The following is a 19,360-nucleotide window of genomic DNA, read 5'->3' as shown; positions in this document are numbered from 1 at the left end:
AAACTTACCCACCAATAGCATGTCCTGTAGAAGCTGCCGTGCTTGGGATGTTGATTTCCTCTTAATTCATTATTTTTCTCTTTTCAAATAATTAAATGTATTTTCTTCTGGAGAGAAGACAGACAACTGAGTTCCAAGAGTGCTTACAATGTGCAGATAATACATACCCTTCATTAAAAGTCAAGAGAGCAGAATAGCAAGGTGCTCCTTTCTGGGTGCAGTGCAAAGATGCTTCCCATTTAGCTGGCCTGCATATCACATGGCAAGCTGCTAGCTGTTGTCCATGCTGCTATGTGCTTCTGCTTGATTCCAACAATGAGTTTTTCATGGGCTACATTTTGTCATCCCATTATATTACTGTGACATGTTACAGTACCGTAGTAAAGTGATATGACGTTATGCTGTATAATACTATAAACAGATCTTGCAGAGCTATGAAATAGTTTCCTAAGGAAAAGCAGCTTACCGATGTTTGAAAGCAGATGAACTAATCATTGGGGAATATGTCATAAACGGCAATTGTGCTGTGGCTGTAGGGTGGATTAGATGATCTAGTAGGTCTGTTCCATCGTGAGTACTTCATCATTTTGGGATTATATAATATGAAAAAATTAAAGGGATGCTGTCAAGTAGTTCAGGTATAAACCATTTCTTTCGTGTTATAATCTGGTGGGAAAAATGCCTTCCAAGTTCCAGATTTTTTTTCTTCTTCAAAATCCACCATTGCTTGTCAGGATTTTTTTCTTAACAAGAGATAGCTTGTTCCTGCATGACTATACACAGTATTTTTGTTCTGCTGCTGCAGAGCCAACCAGCCAGCCAGCAGAGGGAGCACAAGTTAACTAATAAATCCTGTTCCCAGAACTGTGCTGACAGCTGTGATGACACTGATCACAAACAAGTAAGTATTTTTTAGTAGGACAGACTCACAGTAGCTTATTGCTCCGTGAAAGGAGCAGAAAGAACAAAACAGGTAGGAAAAATGCATATTTCTGCTTAAAAGAACGTATTAAATAACAAGGGTAAGTGGAAAGGCAAACATAAAATCAGTATGAAAATACTTGACAGTGTCCCTTTAAGGGTGAACGTGGTTGCCTGCAGGTTGGTCTTTTCTGACCCGGAGAAATGGTATATGATCAAAGACAGATAAGGGAGGTAGATCCAGGCAAAGGAGCAATATTAGCCTTGGTGTAAGTCAAAATAATCACATAAATAAAATAAAATAATCACATTTGTGCTATAAGAGAGGGCTTTTTTTTTTACAAGTATGGATTTTGACATTATGTCCTACAATAATTACCTGAGTTTTTTGTTTAGGCATTTTTAAGGAATTTTTCATAACAAACTGATTGAAAAATAGCATCGAAGTATAAAAGGATGCATTTGTGACTAAATCTTCACAATCAAATGGAAAATACTCAGAACTCACATAAGTTTATTCATGAACTTACAATATTGGTTGGCATTCATAAAACTGTCATGTCATGTATACAGGAGAATCCCAACTTTTATGTAAGTAAGGAGAAGACAGAAAGGGAGAGAAAAGAGTCAAGCTTAGACATCAGAAAGCAAATGAAAATAATTTCAAGTACATTAACCACTCCCTCCTCCTTCCTGAAAACATGACTTTTAGGTCTCCCCACTGATTGTGGGGGTCACAGCCAAAATTCTGACTTTCAAATTTTGCTTATATGCATTATCACCTATGCAGATAGCTTAGTCAAAGGGTGTCTTGCTTTTTCTTCATGTTGTATTGTGTGTTGGGGCTAAAGAACTTAACAATCAGAAACCTCATTTATATTGAGAAAAAAATATTTTAAAAACCCACAGCTTTAACAACTGGGTATAAAAATCAGCAACCTAAAAAGGTCTTCCCACTGTGTGAAGAGCATCTTAAAAAAGATGCTCTGCACTTCCTGTCCTAGGATAACTAGTCAGGACTGTGAAGCAGTTATCAAGTCTGATTACTCTTTGGCCCCAAATACAAGACAGTTTGGCCTTTTTAAGTCAGGATCTTACTTTTTTCAGATTCTTGTAGAAAGCACATGAAATCACTATTTGATCAGGGGCTGGTCTTCTCAGACTGTCTAGTGCTGCAACGCAAGAGAGGCACTGTTCTGGGAATTCAGACTGAGGAACTATGGATGTATGGGAGAAATCACAAGCTGAAAGCTTGTCACTTATTTTGTCATTAAATATATATAAAAAGGCATCTTGTCCTTGTAAAAAATACTTATGTTACCTCACTTTCACATTTTGTATTATTTATACTGATATATTCCTTCCGTTTATGGTCAGGGCACATTCTGCATTCCATATGGGTATGGTCCTCAGTGAAGATGGTAGAAGCTGTACATATATTTCTAAGGATACGCACTTCTAAAGACAGAACTCAGCTGCTAGCATGCCAGGTTAGGAACACAACTTCGCTTTGGGTGGATATATTTAGGGTATTTCTTAACATTGCCAAGAATGTGGCTTCATGAGGACCTTATTGTGCTTTCCAGTTCTAATGACTCTGGAATCTTGAAATGACTTACTTAGTAAATACCAATTTAGAATTACATTTTTCCTTTTTCCCCTACAAAGTAAGTTTTAATTTTAATGGTTTATGGTTAAACATGAGCTGCCATGATAAACATAGAAAAGCTAGACCTCTGAATAACAAGATATGAAATGTATGGTGTAGGTAAACGATCCTGTTCACAGTGTATATGCTGCACACTCACACAGTGGCTCACTGAGCTGGGTTTCTGGCGGCATTGCTGGCAAGCTCACCAGTAGTATTTGTTGTGGCAATTGCTCAGAAATCTTTGTGGAAGTGCAAGATCCACAGACATGGCAGCAAGCAAAATCAATTCACAGCTGTGGAATGAGTGTTTTCTAATGGTGCAAATGAAGCCAGGAAAGCAACAGCACCTCTGTCTCACTGAATATGTGCTGAAATACATTTGCTTTGTGCTTGTCATTTAACAGCCTTGATTACGAGAACAAAATCATTTCAGTACCACACAGAATATGTATCTGTAGAGCTCTAACACTAAATCACAAAACTTATGATCCCGCTAACTTATTATGATGTTTTTCCTGCACTCTTCCTGGTCTGTGTTTCATTTTTCCGTCTTTTCCTGTCTTTCTTTTTGATAGGCACTTATTTATATATGTTTCTGGTGTCTTTTTGTTCCTTTTAGTCTAGTGATCTGTGCTGTTCCTGAACTTCTCAGAGCTTTGGGAAGGCCCAGGAGTGCGCAGGTTTGCGGTATCACGTTTATAGCTCTGAAAACTGTATTATTCTTTATCATTTTGGATGTCTTTTAGAGGTTTATATGAGGCTATGGTTTTTGTTACTGAATTATTTCTGAAGAGTACAACCTTATTACACGCACTGTATCTCTTAGTAGGTTCTTCTTCTAGAGCTGCTTATAGAATTTGACTATGGTTTTCTATGCTGCTGTAGACAGTATGGACACTCTTGTTTCGTTCTTACTCTTACGTGACATCTGCCTATGCAAGTTGCAAGACCAGTTGCTAGATTCAGTGTGCTAGATCGGTTATCTACACGTCTCATACTCACTGAATGAATGAATGCAGTTCTGCACTTCTCAGCTCCCAGTGTGTTTCCTTTGTGAATTATTTTGCAGCAGTGTTCATTACCTGTAATGGAAGTTTTAAAAGGCTTGTTGATATTCGTTGGTGTATGTGTTTAGGTATTTTTTCTGTAGTTCTTTTCTATTACTCTTAAGAGCTATATTCAGTTAGTGCCATTGTTGACCAATTATTGCCTATTTCAAATCCATTTATACCCTACAAATAACTATATGTGTGCTGATTCAAATAATTCTTTGTCTATCATTTGCTGTATATAGTAAAATCTGTAGTGTACACTGTATAAAGTAATACTGACTTTTCATGGTCAGTGTTACATCACTCAAGCTTAACATTATTTATTATTAGTTCCTTCCATTTATGGTCAGGATCCATTCTGCAAAGCATTCCAACTTTTCATGGTTGCAATGCTTTCTTTACTTCAGTAACTCCAAATTAAATTCTAAATTACTAATGCAATGTTTGTGTTACATTAAAGGAAGGCAAAGCTGTATAATAAAATATATTGTCTCTTTTTTTTTCTGTTATATGATAGGTTCTGAATTCAAAACCAAAGAATTACGTATATTTCATGTGTGCTACCCAGCTCAAACTATTTGAAACAGAATCTTGTCAACAAGCTTAAGTTTTGGGTTTTTTTTTATCTTCCGGAGGAGATTTGCTTTTCTTTTCCTTTCAAATGACTCAGTGAACAAGTAGTTGCCAGACAAACTTTGTACAAAACAGTCTTCTGATGAAGCATTAGACTGTCAAATCTGGAAAATTCTGGCAAAAAAAATTAAAAATTTAGGCTGAGTTTTCCTTGTTTTAACAGTCTACAATATAAACCAGTAAGTTTTCTGTAGTGAATAGGAAGAATTAAGTCTATGTACGAATTGCAAATGTACTCAATAAAAATTACCACTCTTGACTAATCAGTTTTCTTGTTGACTTGATTGTGACTGTGCAAAGCTCAATCACTGTGTAAGATCATTCTCTTGATTAGCTACACTTAAACCACAGAGGTGCAGAAGATCGTTAGTACAAAAACTTATGATGAGGATAACAATAACAGTTCCTAATTCAGCAATAAGTAAAACATTCAAAATTTAGATAGACATATCACAGGAAAAAAAATAACAAAATTATTAAAAGAAAAAACCCTTCTCATATTCCTGTTTAAAGTAGCCACCAAAGTCTTGAATGGGTAAAAGAGGTCACCATATTAAATAAAATTAGACCCAAGGAAAAAAAAACCTGTAAAATCAAGTTCGTTTAATAATTATGATTTCTTTCTGCTTTTTTTTTTTTTTCCACTCACTCTGATTTTGTGCTTAGACATTTTTAAAAGCACTTATGGTATATTTCATTATCCTACATTGTTATCAGCTAATTGCCGGTATGTTAATGTGTGTTAGTGGTTGCTATGGCAATGACCAGTGCATTAGTCTAACTGTATATCATGGATAAGAAGTTACATAATTGTTCTTCCAAACTTCTGATTCATATTTTTAAAGACAGTACTTCATGATATCTTTTGGACATACAGTGTTTCAGAGGAAACTATTTCTCTTTCTGTGTCTTTTCCAAGACAAATAATTAACCCGATGGTGTTTCATCTCTGATGTTAATGTGAATATTCTCATATCAAATAATAATTCGTTATAACATTTACTTCAACATTTATTTGGTCCATTCTGTTCCAGAAGCAGTCCTTTTCCACATCTACCAAATTAAATATGGGAAAAAAGGGGATGTCAACTGAAGTGTTTGGAATAAATATGGAAAGTAGTCCCCTCAAATGGTCCTTGTGTTGGCCCTGTCACTGTCCTTCCCACTGAATATAACTACAGCTGATATGGTGTAGTAATTTGCGTCCCCAGCAATGCATTATCTTTGTCTTTCTGTTAGCCCTTTTAGCATATAGGTAATATTTCTGTAATATTTCTTCTCCTAGAAGGATCACTGGTAGGACCAGATTTCATCAACCAGTGGTTAGTAACTGCACTTTAATATTTACTCACCATGATAAGGCAAAAGGCAGATAGCCTTGTATCTAAGCATTTAAAGGACAACAAAAGATACCTGCAAGTATTTGTCAGAATGGATGTGCCATTTCTTTTCTGCCTGCAAAGGCAGAAGGAAAACCACATACATTCTTAAAAGTAGAACTAATGCTATAAAAGAAGTAAGATGCTTTCACTGCAGACACTGTTTTCTAAAATAATAGGCACTATTTTTGCACTTCTGAATAAGTCTGACCAATCATAAAAGCCTCTCAATGTCTTTGGTATTTGTATCCAATAGAACAAACAGCAAGTATTTTTTAATATGTCCAGTATTTATTTATTTATTTTATTTTAGATAAGATATTAAGGAAGAACATGGAGAGTTCTTTGTATGGTTTCTCTCACTGCCAACAAATGCTGACAGGATGTGAGAACAAAATATAGATAAGAAAACAATTCTGTTAGTCACTAAAAATTATGTTAGTCAATTAAATAATCCAGTTAAACAATGCTTTCAAATAAGATAATTTTGCACTAGAGGAAAACCTAATCAATGTTGTGTTAATAAACCTAAAATGCAAAGATTAAACCTAATCAATACATTAATTTCAGCTGGCGGAGAGGTTACATTAAATTACCTATTACAAAAATTCTGCACATTAAGCACATTAATCATATTCTTATAAGACCCTTTATTTTGGAAAAACACGTTTTGAGTATTTAATATAGTAAGGCACAGGTTTGTTATCCATTTTATTATTTATTAATTAGTATTGCACATATTTATTAATATTCTTTTATTAGTAGTGTTTTATCTTGTCCATCTTTTGTTTATATCTTGTTTATTCTTTGGGGTTTTATATATCTTGTATAGTGCTATAATTAAAAAAAAACACTATATATTTGTGGTACAGTAATGTCTCTGAGCTTTAGTTATGTACTGGCTTCTTGTTATGGTAGCTGCTTCATAAACAATGTACAAAATAGAATCCCTTTGACTTTTCAGTCAAACTCTTTGCATTTATCCTTGTTCGTGTTGTTCGTATTGTTGTCCCGTTAAGTAAATTTGATGGAAAATGAAAGCAGGTATAAGCCACGCAGTTTCGTTTATTTGTGTATTAATTGTCTTTTTAGTAAATTCAGTGTTGTTACTAGTTTCTAGACTATTGCAGCTTCTTTGAATCCTTGCTGTATTTGCAGTTCCATGTTCTCAGTTGGTATAAATAGTAATTTTTATACTGCTGCTATAGCACAATTTTGTCTTTAAGACAAAGCACAGTTTCTGAAATTGAATTGATTTTTCATACTTCTGCAGGATGTGAAAAATCGACGAAATCCTCGCCTCGTACCTTATGCTCTTTTGGATGATCGGACAAAGAAGTCAAACAAAGACAGTCTTCGAGAAGCAGTCCGCACACTGCTAGGCTATGGTTACAACCTGGAAGCTCCCGATCAAGATCATGGTAATTAATTTTGTTGTTTTGTTCTTTTCTCTCACTCTCTCAAAAAAAGAATATTTCACTCCAGTGCTGGATTTATTGGTCCAATAAAACAATCTTAACAGGTACAGTGTCCTCAAAGCTAATAGGTGCTTTTCTCTATCTCCTGTTACTTATATTTCCCTTTGATCTTACTTTTCTTACTGTTTCCCTTTCTTGTCCTGTGGCCTCAAATGAAGAATTACAAAATGAAAGATTTTAAATCAGTGGTACAGTTTCTCTGGATTTCATACACTTCCTTTCACTGTTCGTTTTGTAGATTTGATAGGTCAGATGAATCAAAATTAAAAGCTTAAGCAATTTAAATCAGGATTGTGAATACTACAAGACACAACCCTAAAATACAGACAATAAAGAAAACATGTTTATCATCTTGCTCAATATATGGCCTTGTGCCAGGGAGAAAAATATATGGTTACATTTAAATATGTGCATAAATACCCTAAGTTCCCCAATCTAAAATTAAGGTTTTAATTAAGAGCTTTTTAGTTAGTACTATATTTATTATTTCAAGACAGAATAGCAAAATTGCTAAGAAAAAGATCATATGTAAATGCAGCAGATGTGAATCTTGTATTCCTACAATTTTAAATCTAAATAATGAAGAATTCTACAGTTCATGCACAATCTTGTATTTAAACACTTAAAGGTACAAGGTGAAATTTTTGAAGACAAATGCCTACAAACCAAATTTCTATGAATGTCAAACTGCAAGTCTAGAATGAGATACTCTGTTACAGCATTTGAGCTTCCTGGACGTTCTCAGCTCTTTGAAGTTGAATAGAATATAAGTAAATTTTAACTCACTTCCTTCAAATGTTTTCTTTGAATTTGCATAATTGCCAGATCGAATATTTTATTGATACTGCGGGCAGTATTTTCAGCATGTATAGTTTGAGTTAGAGACGTCCTAAACAGAGAAAACATCAAAAACTATATAAAATTTTAATAAACAAGTTTTAAAGAAACAATACACAACATTTACCTCAGTAACTGCAGAATATAAAATGTTAAGAAAGGAGAAGAAATAGGGAAACATAATGTACAAATAAAATCTCTTCTAGATTTTGGCTTTTAAAGCAACAGTTTTCTGTCATGCTGAGATCAAGTTGTAAGATGGAACACAAGAGAGGGATACTCTTGGTACTGTACTGTCATTCTGGAACACTAACTGCACATATAGAAAGGAAGTGGTAACATAATAGATATAACCCCTCAGCAACCATATTCTAGAAGTTCACTTGGAGATATGGAAATATGGAATAATCAAATCAAAATTGAAACCTACATCGTTATAATCTCAGCAAAGTGTAGGAGATTTGAGAAATGTGTCTAAACCTTATCCTATCAAGATATTGATTAATAAATGATTATTTTTTCTGCTTTATATAGTGATAGTATTGTTAAATTTGGACCTATTGAGGCCACAGACCTTCAGTAAAGCATTTCTGCAAAAGATCTAACTCATACCCAAAACGTACACAGGGAACCTGCCATTTTCAATTTCTTTTCAAAAGCACATACGTGCTCTGATTCTCAGCTTTTATGAGAGGCTGCTATTAACTTACACTTTTAAATATGAGGCATCACTGATACCGTAAGTGTGTAACAAGGCTGGATAGCTGAATGGACAAAACAATCTATTTCCTAGTGGAGCAGATTGTGTTGGTGGCAAAACACCATGGCCTCACTGTTAAATCCACCTGTGCATAGTCTGGAGAGTTGAAGGCTGCAGCATAATCTTATAATTTCTTCTCCTGCCACTGTGGGAAGGAGATGCTATGTAGAGAGAGTGAGCATGGCTTCTTCTTGGTTCTAAGAAAGTGGGTTGGCTTTTGCCTCTTGTGAAGATAAAGGGGCTGTCTAGTGGTGTAGGGTGAGAGGGAGAGAGAGCATGCTCATTTTCCACAATTTCCTCCAAATCCCACTGAACAATATTAATCCCCTTTCCTCATTTACAGCTCTGAAAACCATGTGCCTCTGCCTTTCTGTGGTAATGGACTGCTGGAAAATTTTACTTTTTTCCTTACGATGCAGAGATCCTTGAGCTAGTTCTGTGTATGGAGTTACTAATGAAATGTAAAGAACACAGTTGCAATCCTTGCGTCTGAAAGGTGTCATCAATCCTGTTGCAAAATTCCCAGAGGAAAGGAACTGCAGAACAGTGTCCCACAAACTGGTCGGTCTTAAACAAGACTGGAACTGCAGTCAGCAAAAGATTTTTATACTCATTTGGGGGATTCAGATTTTACAGTTTATGATCCTCTCAAGTTTTTGAGATGCATAAAACATGTCACAGGGATCCCCTTTCATCAGCCCAAATCCATACTGTTATTAAAGGATTTAGAGCCCTCTAGCGGTGTTCTGCATCTCTGTTCATTATTTTTTTTTTTTAAACATTGATTTACAAAGCTCTATAGCATCATTTTTTATGCTTTATTATTATTATTACTTACTGGTTTCCCCCAGTAGCTCTATTTTTTGGATTGCTTAGAATCTAGAAAGCATTAGGTTACTTAGAATCTAAAAAGACAACAAATTCTCAGTTCCTATGCTTTCTGGTGGTTCATCGCCTGTATAGGTGAGGTACTGAGGGTCTTCAAAAGTGTTTTCAAGGCATTAATTGTGTAGACTATCAAAGAGAAAATTTTACTGGTAAAGAAATTATGTGGCAGAGAGTTCAGAGTTGCTTACAGGAAACTTAATGAGCCTGACCTAGCTGAAGTCAGGCATTTGATGGCATGAGAAGTGATAGTAAGTTCTGAGGGATGTGATTTTATAGGCTATTCAGGATAATGTTGGAAATGTAAGCCGTGATGTGGCTGAGAAAACAGAAGAGAAAGGAGAGGTTCTTAACATGGTCTAACAAGCAAACACGTAGGTGCAGACATATTTGAGCTTGTAAGAAGTTTAGGAAGAGGAGGAATTACAGTGATCAGACTGGAATATTGAATTTTCAAATGCTGTGCAGGCTTCAATACCTTGGAAATTTGTGGAAGAAGATCCAGAATGCTTTAGGCATTCTTTTTCCTAATCTGAGAAAAAGAGTGAGAGTGATCCCTGAGTCATGTGATTTGATTAATGGAAAGAAAACCGTACAAAATACCAGAGAACAGAGTAGTTGAGAAAACTTAAGGAAGAAAGATCAAAGGTGTGATTCAGCATTACTTCTTGTGCTTTGTGAAATTGTTTTCATGTTTTTAAGTGTGATTTTTGTCATTTAAAGCTACCTTATGGTTTGAATTGATAGTAAGGTCTTGGAAAGAAATGTCAGAAACAGACTGTAGGACTGTGTAATAAGTACAGAACAGTGAAAGAGGTTTCTATGTACTCACCATACAAGGTTGTACTTGAATCTATTTTAGCAGAAGATACTACTTAAAGAAAACGTGTAGGGTAGTGAAAGGCAGCTCAGGGAGGGAAAACTCACTATATACTGGTAGAAAATATTGAAGGAAAGCAGAAAGAAGATAGGGTTAAAACTGTTTAAAAGGATGTTAGGTATGGCCATCTCCAAGGCCCCAAGTAAGCTCATGAATAGTAGTATTCAAGTAATATTCATGAATAAATGTTCTCAGGCAATTTTTGAGAACATTTTCCATAGGTAGTAGGTGGATGCCACATAGCTGTAGATGAATCAATAAAGGCATTTTTTCAAGACAGTATGTTCAGTGCAGTGAGGGAAAGAAGAAAATTAGAGAAGTAGGTGAGTCTAAGATTTGTAGTTTTGCAAATGACGGAAACAAAAGTACATTTCTATTGGAACAGATTGATCTGGAATGGATGGTGGGATAACACAGGAATAGAGTGGAAGTGGGAGCAAAGGAGTGGGATAACCCACAAGAGAATGGGCATGAATAGATGGAGAATTGGATCACAGCTTAGACCTCCAAGTCCAAAGCTTTATTGTTTGTTAGTTGCCAAGAAAAAAAGAGAAAATAGATTTATTTATATGTCTCAAAGCAGTACATGTACCAGCATATTTTTTCTCCCTTTAAAAATCTTTGCTTATACATTCCACAAATGTTATAAAGCAGAAATGTGAAGCACAAGCTAAGTTTGTTTCTACTGCTGTTACAGAGCAGACAGAATAATGTTTACGTTTTTACCCTTCCCTTGAGGTTTCTTTTCTCCTCTTCCTCTGAAGCAGCCCAATAACAACCTAGCTTACATTTTTTTAGTATTTGTATGCCATTATTCTTCCATGGAGTAAGAGAATCAGTGAATACATTTAGGAGGAATAAGTTGAATGTGTCAAAGTTTAACTTAAGCCTCCTTTGAAACTCTTCATGTAGCCATTTTGGTCTTTCAGGAAGGATACTTATAATTATCTGACAAAGAGTGAATTTTAACTTAAACACTCTTAAACTAGCTTGTTATGAATCACTTGCAATTAAGAGAATTTTGGAATGAAGCATAGTAAGCTATGATAAGATAAGCACGTGTGATCATGTTACAGATACTTAACCAAATGAATCAGTGCCTGTGAAAGCTTTTGATTTCACACAGCTGTTAATTTCTTTTACACTCCATTGCACTAGACAAGAAATGTGAACAAGCTCTTTTTCTTCATCTCAGGTTGACATTTGACAAACAGTAACTTTGAAGTAACAAGTGGCAGTTTTTAAGGCACTCTATGAATTCTTGTAGTTATCTGACCATCTCTTCAGCAGTTCGAGAGAGAATAAAGGAGAATAGCCAACACAGTTCAAACTTGGCATCTTGTTATTTCTGTTATTTCATGAGCTAAATAATATTTTCTAAATAGTATCTTGGCTGTGACTAGGTTTTCCTTTGTTCTTGAACAGTAACTTGCCTTGCCTTGAACAAGAGTTGCCTTTAACACTACTTTTATGCCCTGCTTAAGGGCATCTTTATTCTTTCCAGACTTGCTGCCCTTTATCTTGACAGAAGTTAATATATTTTTCCCTCAAGCAGGAGTATAATCACTTCAGGATTTTTGTTGTTGTTGCTGTTAAAACTTCATGCAAGACTTCTTTTATGATTCTGATCCACCATTTTCCATTGCTTCAGCAAAATTTTTTTTTATTTTTTTTATTTTTTATTTTTTATTTTTTTAATTTTATTTTATTTTTTATTTTTTAATTTTTTTTAATTTATTTTTTAAACATTACAGCGACGAGACTGGACGTGTGCAGTGGGATAATGGAAAAATTCAGGATCTTCCGCACAGAAAAGACTTATGCAGTGAAGGCTGGGAAGTGGTACTTTGAGTTTGAGGCAGTTACTGCAGGAGACATGAGAGTTGGCTGGACCAGGCCGGGTTGTCTGCCAGATCAGGAACTTGGCTCAGATGAAGAAGCTTTTGTTTTTGATGGCTTTAAGGTTTGTATATGTTTATCCCTTATAATATGAGTGATTGCAAAACTTTTAATTTTATGTCTTATTCCATGTGTCACTGCCTCAACTTAATTGCCTTCTCTTCTTTCATTTGTGTTTTATGAAATTATTTCTCTCTCTCTTTGAGTGCCTAGGTGGAATAAGGAGGATCAATGTCACCTGAAAAATTAATGAGCAGGGTTTGGCATTTCAAGAATTTTTTTCACAGCACTTGTACAGTATACATAAAGCATTGAAAATCTGACTTACTCAAATTCAAAATACTGGCAGAGCTGTAATCAACTATGAATCATTTTTTTGAATTTTTACTCTCTTGTTCTCTCTAAAAGAAGTGCCATTAGGAAATAAGTATGATTAAGATTATTAGTGGTAAGTGTTTGAGGCAAACTTTGATACAAGTTTTTTATAGGAATGTAAAAATTATACAGCGTAGGCCTCGGTTTTCATGGAAGTCCTTAGGGTTTAAAGTAAATGAAGTATGATAGAACCAGTAATTTTTGCTCAAATTTAACTCTGAATAAGAAAATGACAGATTGAAATCTAGTAGTAAAAATATATAGGAAAAGAAACTATTTTATATGTTGCTGACTTTCATCAGAATAGATTAAATGACTCATTAGAACTTTTCATTTCAGTATGAAGGCAAGTGCAACTGCTATCCAAACCATAATTGCTATTAAGGCTACTGACGACTCATGTCAAAATGTTTCTTGTATCTGATGTCGGAATGATTTTTCTTTATTACTATTACAATACGTAACGGAAAGCAACAGTATTCCTGGCTGTTCCTGGTCAGATCAAGCTCTCAAGCTGTATTTTATTCATGTTGTTGGATTTTAATTTTTTTCCCAGTCTTTTATTACATGAGGAGATGCCTTAAAAAGAGAACTGAAAAGTTGGTTTTGTAAAATATTTGATTGGCTTAAGTAAACTATTCAAGTCTTGTGTCCTTACTAGAATAGCTGTGTAGTAGTTTGTCTTCTGAATCTTAGGTTTTGACCTTTAGCTCTCAATCCACAAAGCTATTTTGTTGTCTTTGATTTTGATGGGTTCTCTCCTTGGTTGGAGAAAACTTTTGACCTTCAGGATACACAGAAAGGCTCATTTGTTTTGTAGGATTTTGAGGATGGATACAGGGGATAAAAATCTACTTGTGATGGAATATATGAATAGGGAACCTATTTGTTATTAACGCTGCTTTGTTTTATGCATGTTAGAATAGTTCTTAATAGATGTTAATTTCTTTGAATTCCAATCCAAGACCCCATCCAAAGCCCTTACAGTCTTTGACTTGAAGGTCAGTCATACAAATCATTAACCATGCCCTCAGCTACTCTGGAATCTATCAAGAAGCTCAGAGTGCTCATCCCATCCACAGACAATTCTATTCCTTCCAAAATTTCGTATGGCAGGAAGCTTAATTTATTTTGTACACAACATTTTTAGAATTATACTTAAGGAAACAATAAAGTTTGTTTGGAAGCAATGAATTTATAAGCTACTAGATTAAATAAAAGCAATTGCTTAAAAAAAGTTTGAGAAGCAGTTACTTGACATTGTAATTGATAGCGTATTATTTTCATTACAAGTCTTTCATGGAGCTTCTGCAGAAAATTAAGCCATGCTCTTACTTGTTACTAAAATGTTGAAATAGCAATTTTCCCTGTCAGCTCACTTAGCAACGTTTTACAATACTGATGTGAAGGGTGCTTGCAGGAAGTTAATTGTTGGATTTCTGTTTTCAAAGTCAACTTGGAGTACTTACAGGCATTGTTTTGGAATGATATGCTGTAAAAGTGTTAATTTTAGTGCTGTCTTAATTGAGGGGGCTAATTATTAGTTGTACCACTAAGGGAGAGAGGAACACATACACTGTCACTATTACTCCTTGAAATTCTTTTAAATCCTTTTCAGGCACAGCGGTGGCATCAGGGTAATGAGCATTTTGGCCGCTCTTGGTTGGCAGGAGATGTTGTTGGATGTATGGTTGACATGAATGAGCACACTATGATGTTCACCTTAAATGGTGAAATCCTGCTTGATGACTCAGGTTCAGAACTTGCATTCAAGGACTTTGAGGTTGGTGATGGTAAGTGCTGTAATACATTGTGCTGTTAACTTGCTGTTGTTGCCCAGTTTTTGCTCTGGCTTCCCTTTAATGTGGTGTGCTTCTTGTTCCACACCCCCCACCCCACCCCCCGCGCGCGAACTATCACTTGTCCTTTTCTCTATTTCATTAGTATTAAGCCTTTGGAAAGGAGGCATGCTGGGTGTGAGGATGAAGCAAGGCCTTTTTCTGTGGTGAACTTTGGAGCCATCTTTTGTGATCAGTCCTTTTGACTATTTTGCGGGGATGTGTCTGAGGTTGCAAATTCATCACCTTTAACATTTCATCTGCGCTGCAGCACCATATGATATAATAGAATCGTAGAATGAATCATAGAATGGTTTGGGTTGGAAGGAACCTTTGAAGATCATCTAGTCCAACCCCCCTCCCATGGGCAGGCACCTCAAATATTATGTAGATCAAGTACTGAAATACTACCAAATTTCTGTCAAATTAGTGACAACATATGGCAGGGAGTTCAAGCTAGCTTTAAGGTTTTGTTTTAGCTCCAGGAGGAGAAATGACACCTGATCCAGGATAAAACCAACTGGTACAAAGTTAGCCTCCAAATTTTTTTACTTAATTCTAAACCAGCAGATTAAGTTTTGTGCCTGTTGTTGTGTTCTTGGTACAGGTTTCAGAGTCTACAAGCAGGTTTTAGTTTACCATGAAGCCGTAGTTTATGAGATTGCAAAAGATGGCAAAGATTATGAGGTTTTGTTAGGTTCCAGATTGATTCTATACCACAAAAGTATTTTTGTTTATAAATTTAATTACATACTTGTGTGTGAATAGGTACATAAAAGTGTAAGAAATCATACATTAATGTAGATAAGTGCCTAAAATTTCTGAACTATGCTAACATAAAAAAAATTATTTTAAGCTATAATCTTTCCCTTTCATTTGTAGTAGGTAGATGTATTCTGTCATATATATTATACATCTGTTAAATAATAAATCTGTGTCTGAGAGCTAAAGTTAAATTTTTTGAGCAGTAAAAGCTGCAAATGATACTTTTGGGTTACTGATCCCTATTCCCAGGGGAAATGTGAACCTTATACCTATTAATTAGGTAGTTCCCTGCTTGAATTTTAACCACTTTACTTTCATCTGGATTTCAGCGTATTTTACTTTCAGGAGTGCTTTGGGAGAAGAATTTTTTTTCCCTTCTTCTGCCCTACCATGGGAATTAGGAATAACTCGATTTGATTTAAAATGAGATAACTGCCACCTACTTTCTAGACTCATGCCAGTTACTTTACTGCCTTCAGATTTCCTCAGATACTGTGATAACGTGATGAGGGAAAGGGACGTGTGAATTGGCTTACTGTTAGTAGTATAGGCATAAAATTGTCCTGGTGCCATTAAATTATAATGGTTTTCCAGTTACTAGGCAGTATAATCCCATTGAGGAGTGAGGGATTCTGAGAGAAACTGGAATTCCATGAAATTCTGAGGACAGCCTGCTTAACCACTATTTTAATTTCAAAGTTGATGAAATCACAGTGGTGTAGTTTTCGTGGTAGTTGTTTCTAGCTGCAGGTTCAGATTTAAACAGATCTCTGTTGAGTCTGAAACTGCTGAAGTAGCTCCTGGTTTGACCTGGAGCCTGAAGGCCTTGGTAACCATGTCAAATCCTTAATGTCCGTGTCAAGCCTCTCAGATTTTTCACAATATCCCTTTAATTCATATTAAGTTCCTCTAGTGTCATGTTTGTAGAAAAGGGCTTGACTTTGAAATAAGATCTCCTATTCTGTTATCAATCTGCTGATTGATATCAGATTTAATAACTCCAGATCAATATTTTTAAATATTATAAGTATTTCGTAAACAATTCATGGGGGGGGGGGGAGGGGGGGCATCGATATGTGTGTGTATATACAAACATACATATGAAATACCCAAATTAAATATGACATTTATAGAGCTTTCATTTTTTTTTCTAGGCTGGCTTTAGTTTGGTTTTGTTAATGGCTCTTGCTTAAGAGCATTGAGACCTTTCCGCAGGTCGCTTCTACCAGTGAATCGTGTGCATGCCATGTGCTGCTGCAGAAAGAGACCTTTCACTTTAGGGAAAAGATAAAATTTCTGGTCAGAGCCCAGTGTGCTGCTTTGAAGGATGCAGTCTGACTGTAAATCAGTCCTGTAGTTTTAATTTACTTAGGAACAGTGAAAAGGGAATGTGGTGCTCTGCCAGCTTACTAATAAGGCTCATGCACTGCGTCTTAGGTTGTACCGCCAACAAAAGGAGCTCCTTGAGATTATGGCAGGCTACTTTGTGAGACACCATCTCAGTAGTAAAATGGTTAAACATAATTGCATATTATTATGCATTTGTGTAAGAGAAATTTCACACTGTAGATACGAACAAGTATGCTGTGCAAACGAAATTTTGTTTTGTCAACTCATGATCTCTGTGAGCATGAACTGTTAGTAGTGAGTGTTTGACAAATTGGGTCAGGAGGTTCTTCTTTCTTGAAAGTAGGGAACATTATAAAAAGTGTTGCTGTCCCATGCTTTTGACACACATGACAGACAATGCTAGAGGGTTACTTTTCTGCTGGTAGTGTTAAAGTCTTTCTACTTGTTTTGCCGTTTCATAAAAGTTTTGCTCCATAGCCCAGTTAAGCACATGGAGATTAAGGCCATGGGTAAATCACCTTTTTATGTAGCCTCCAGCATGCAAGTGCTACACGGGATCTCTGAAGCATCACATCTAACATGGCTGGATACACATTTGGAGAAAGGTACTGAAAGTTAATTTGTATTCCATAGTAAGACACATAACTGCCTTACCAGCACACAAGATGAGATGCCATATCTTTACCAGATACGGAAGAGCCCTGAAACACCTTAATGACAGGTATACCTTTGGCAAATCAGTGCAGAATTTCACCAGGGACCGAAATAGTGCTTCCATGATTATGACTGGCACTGGTATTTATATTCCATTCATACAGAGCAACAGTTACTGTATAGTTATGATTACTTGCAGCAGTTAGCTACATGTACAGTACCCTTCTGGCATCAGTCAAATTTGTATTGGTGAGAGACGTTGTCATCTTGATTCCATATTGGCTACAGTTACAGAGTTGATGGAAAACACTAGATTGAGTAATAACATCAATGAGAGTTTTACCTGTGTAGGAATTTTGTTCTGGGTTTCTTTGTTTTCTTTCAGGGAATCTTGCAAATACCCATTTACACTTTATTTGTGTGTGTGTAAAATATTTGCTTCATGTCTAAGAATGAACCTATCTTGAAATCTTTTTTCCTCAGCCCACAGGAGAATGCATAGGTGGAAGAGTTAACAGTTTATGTGCATCCTATTTAGGAAGGGGAAATATTAGTAATATTTTAAATATTCCCGTTTGATTCAGTTTTGCGTTACTTATTCATCTCAGTCTGCATGAATAGAGTTGATAATCTTTTCTTGGATTTTGGACTGCATCTAATTATCTAATCAGCTTTTTGTATAATGTATGCTTACTGAATTCTGCTGATAATGTCAGCTGCTACTGCTTTTTTTGTTTTGTAAAAAAATTGTTTCCCATTTGATTTGAGGGTTGTAATAAAGATAAATTGGCTATGTGTTAATTCTCAAGGTGCTGGAGGTAGAGCTTGCTACTTCCTTTCATGAAATACTTGACCTGTGCAGAAACATAAAACAATTATAAAGAAAAAAATAAATAAATACATATAGACATAATAATAGATATGGCATGTTCACAACTGATCAGTTTACACCTCCTTGTCTTTGAACATTTTTTTTAAGCTTTTGTTCCTCTGTGTTTTGTATAAAAATATAACAATGTTTGTACCAAAAGTCTAGTTAGGTCACTATCTTGTGCTCAACAGTGGTGGATAGCAAGTGTCTGTGGATACATATTAGAACCGGACAAGCAGATGGTGATACAGTCACCCAGCCTCCAGTGATTTCTGGTTCAGGAGCTTTCTGAGGCAAATATGATATGTTTGTGTTGAATAGCCCTGATGTTTTTGTTGTTGTTTTTTTTTTTCTTTCCCACATGAAGGTCTCTAAACACTTTTTGAATCAATGTGAGCTTTTAGCATCCATGATGCTATGTGACAGAGAATTCCACAGCATTACTGTGAGGTGTATAAGGAAGTTCCTCCCTTTGTTTTGAAGCTTGCTACCAAACAGTTTCTTTGATCATAATTTTTGTTATGAAAGACATTGAAAAATCATTTACTGTTCATCTTCTCTATGCCACTCATAATGGGGGTATATATCATACACCCTTAATAATTTTTTTTTTTTTGAGGCTGAAGTACCCTAATTTCTTCAATTGTTGCTGATAAGAAAGCAGTTTAATTCATGTTGGCCATTTTCAGATCCATTATATCCTTTTTGAGATGTGGAAAGCAAAACTCTTCATAAGATTCTAAATGTGGGTGCCATACGTAGTGGAAACACGTGAAAATGTTTTACACCTATAAGAATCAGAAATTAAATGGTGAGGTGATTCAGACAGACCAAGCACATGCTTTAGGCTACATATAACTATGTGGTTTTTTAGCAAATCTTATGTCATTTTTGGTTAATATTGTGAGGATTCATGCTGTCTCAACTGTTTCTGTGAAAACCCATTCTCAAACAACTTGATATCCCTAGAAGGTCGTTACTGTTATTGAGTGATGAGCTGAGTTTTATGAGGTTACTGAATAGAATTTTGATTTTTGGCTTTGCTTAAAAACTTTTGCAGCGGCTTATGGATTCCTTTAACTCAACAGGGAGCCTAGTGAATTCTCCCTACTAGAGCTGCTGGGCTTTACCA

The 19,360-nt window shown here is 35.5% G+C and overlaps 1 protein-coding gene across 8 annotated transcripts in view; it reads left to right on the top strand.

The window, feature by feature from the left end:
* Positions 1–19,360, top strand: part of RYR2 (ryanodine receptor 2) — a 434,903-nt gene that overhangs the window by 261,877 nt on the left and 153,666 nt on the right. For all 8 annotated transcript variants that reach the window (XM_087777049.1, XM_087777051.1, XM_087777048.1 and 5 more), the window contains 3 exons: positions 6,910–7,057; positions 12,231–12,439; positions 14,369–14,543. In XM_087777049.1, the coding sequence (XP_087633175.1) occupies positions 6,910–7,057; positions 12,231–12,439; positions 14,369–14,543 (532 nt within the window). The remainder of the gene's footprint in view (positions 1–6,909; positions 7,058–12,230; positions 12,440–14,368; positions 14,544–19,360) is intronic.

Source organism: Nipponia nippon, unplaced genomic scaffold (assembly GCF_047370975.1).
Source record: "Nipponia nippon isolate SJK-2023a ecotype South Korea unplaced genomic scaffold, ASM4737097v1 scaffold_4, whole genome shotgun sequence".
In the NCBI taxonomy this organism is placed as follows: Eukaryota; Metazoa; Chordata; class Aves; order Pelecaniformes; family Threskiornithidae; genus Nipponia; species Nipponia nippon.
Note: the sequence above shows the minus strand (reverse complement) of the source record. Positions and strands in the feature narration are given on the sequence as shown.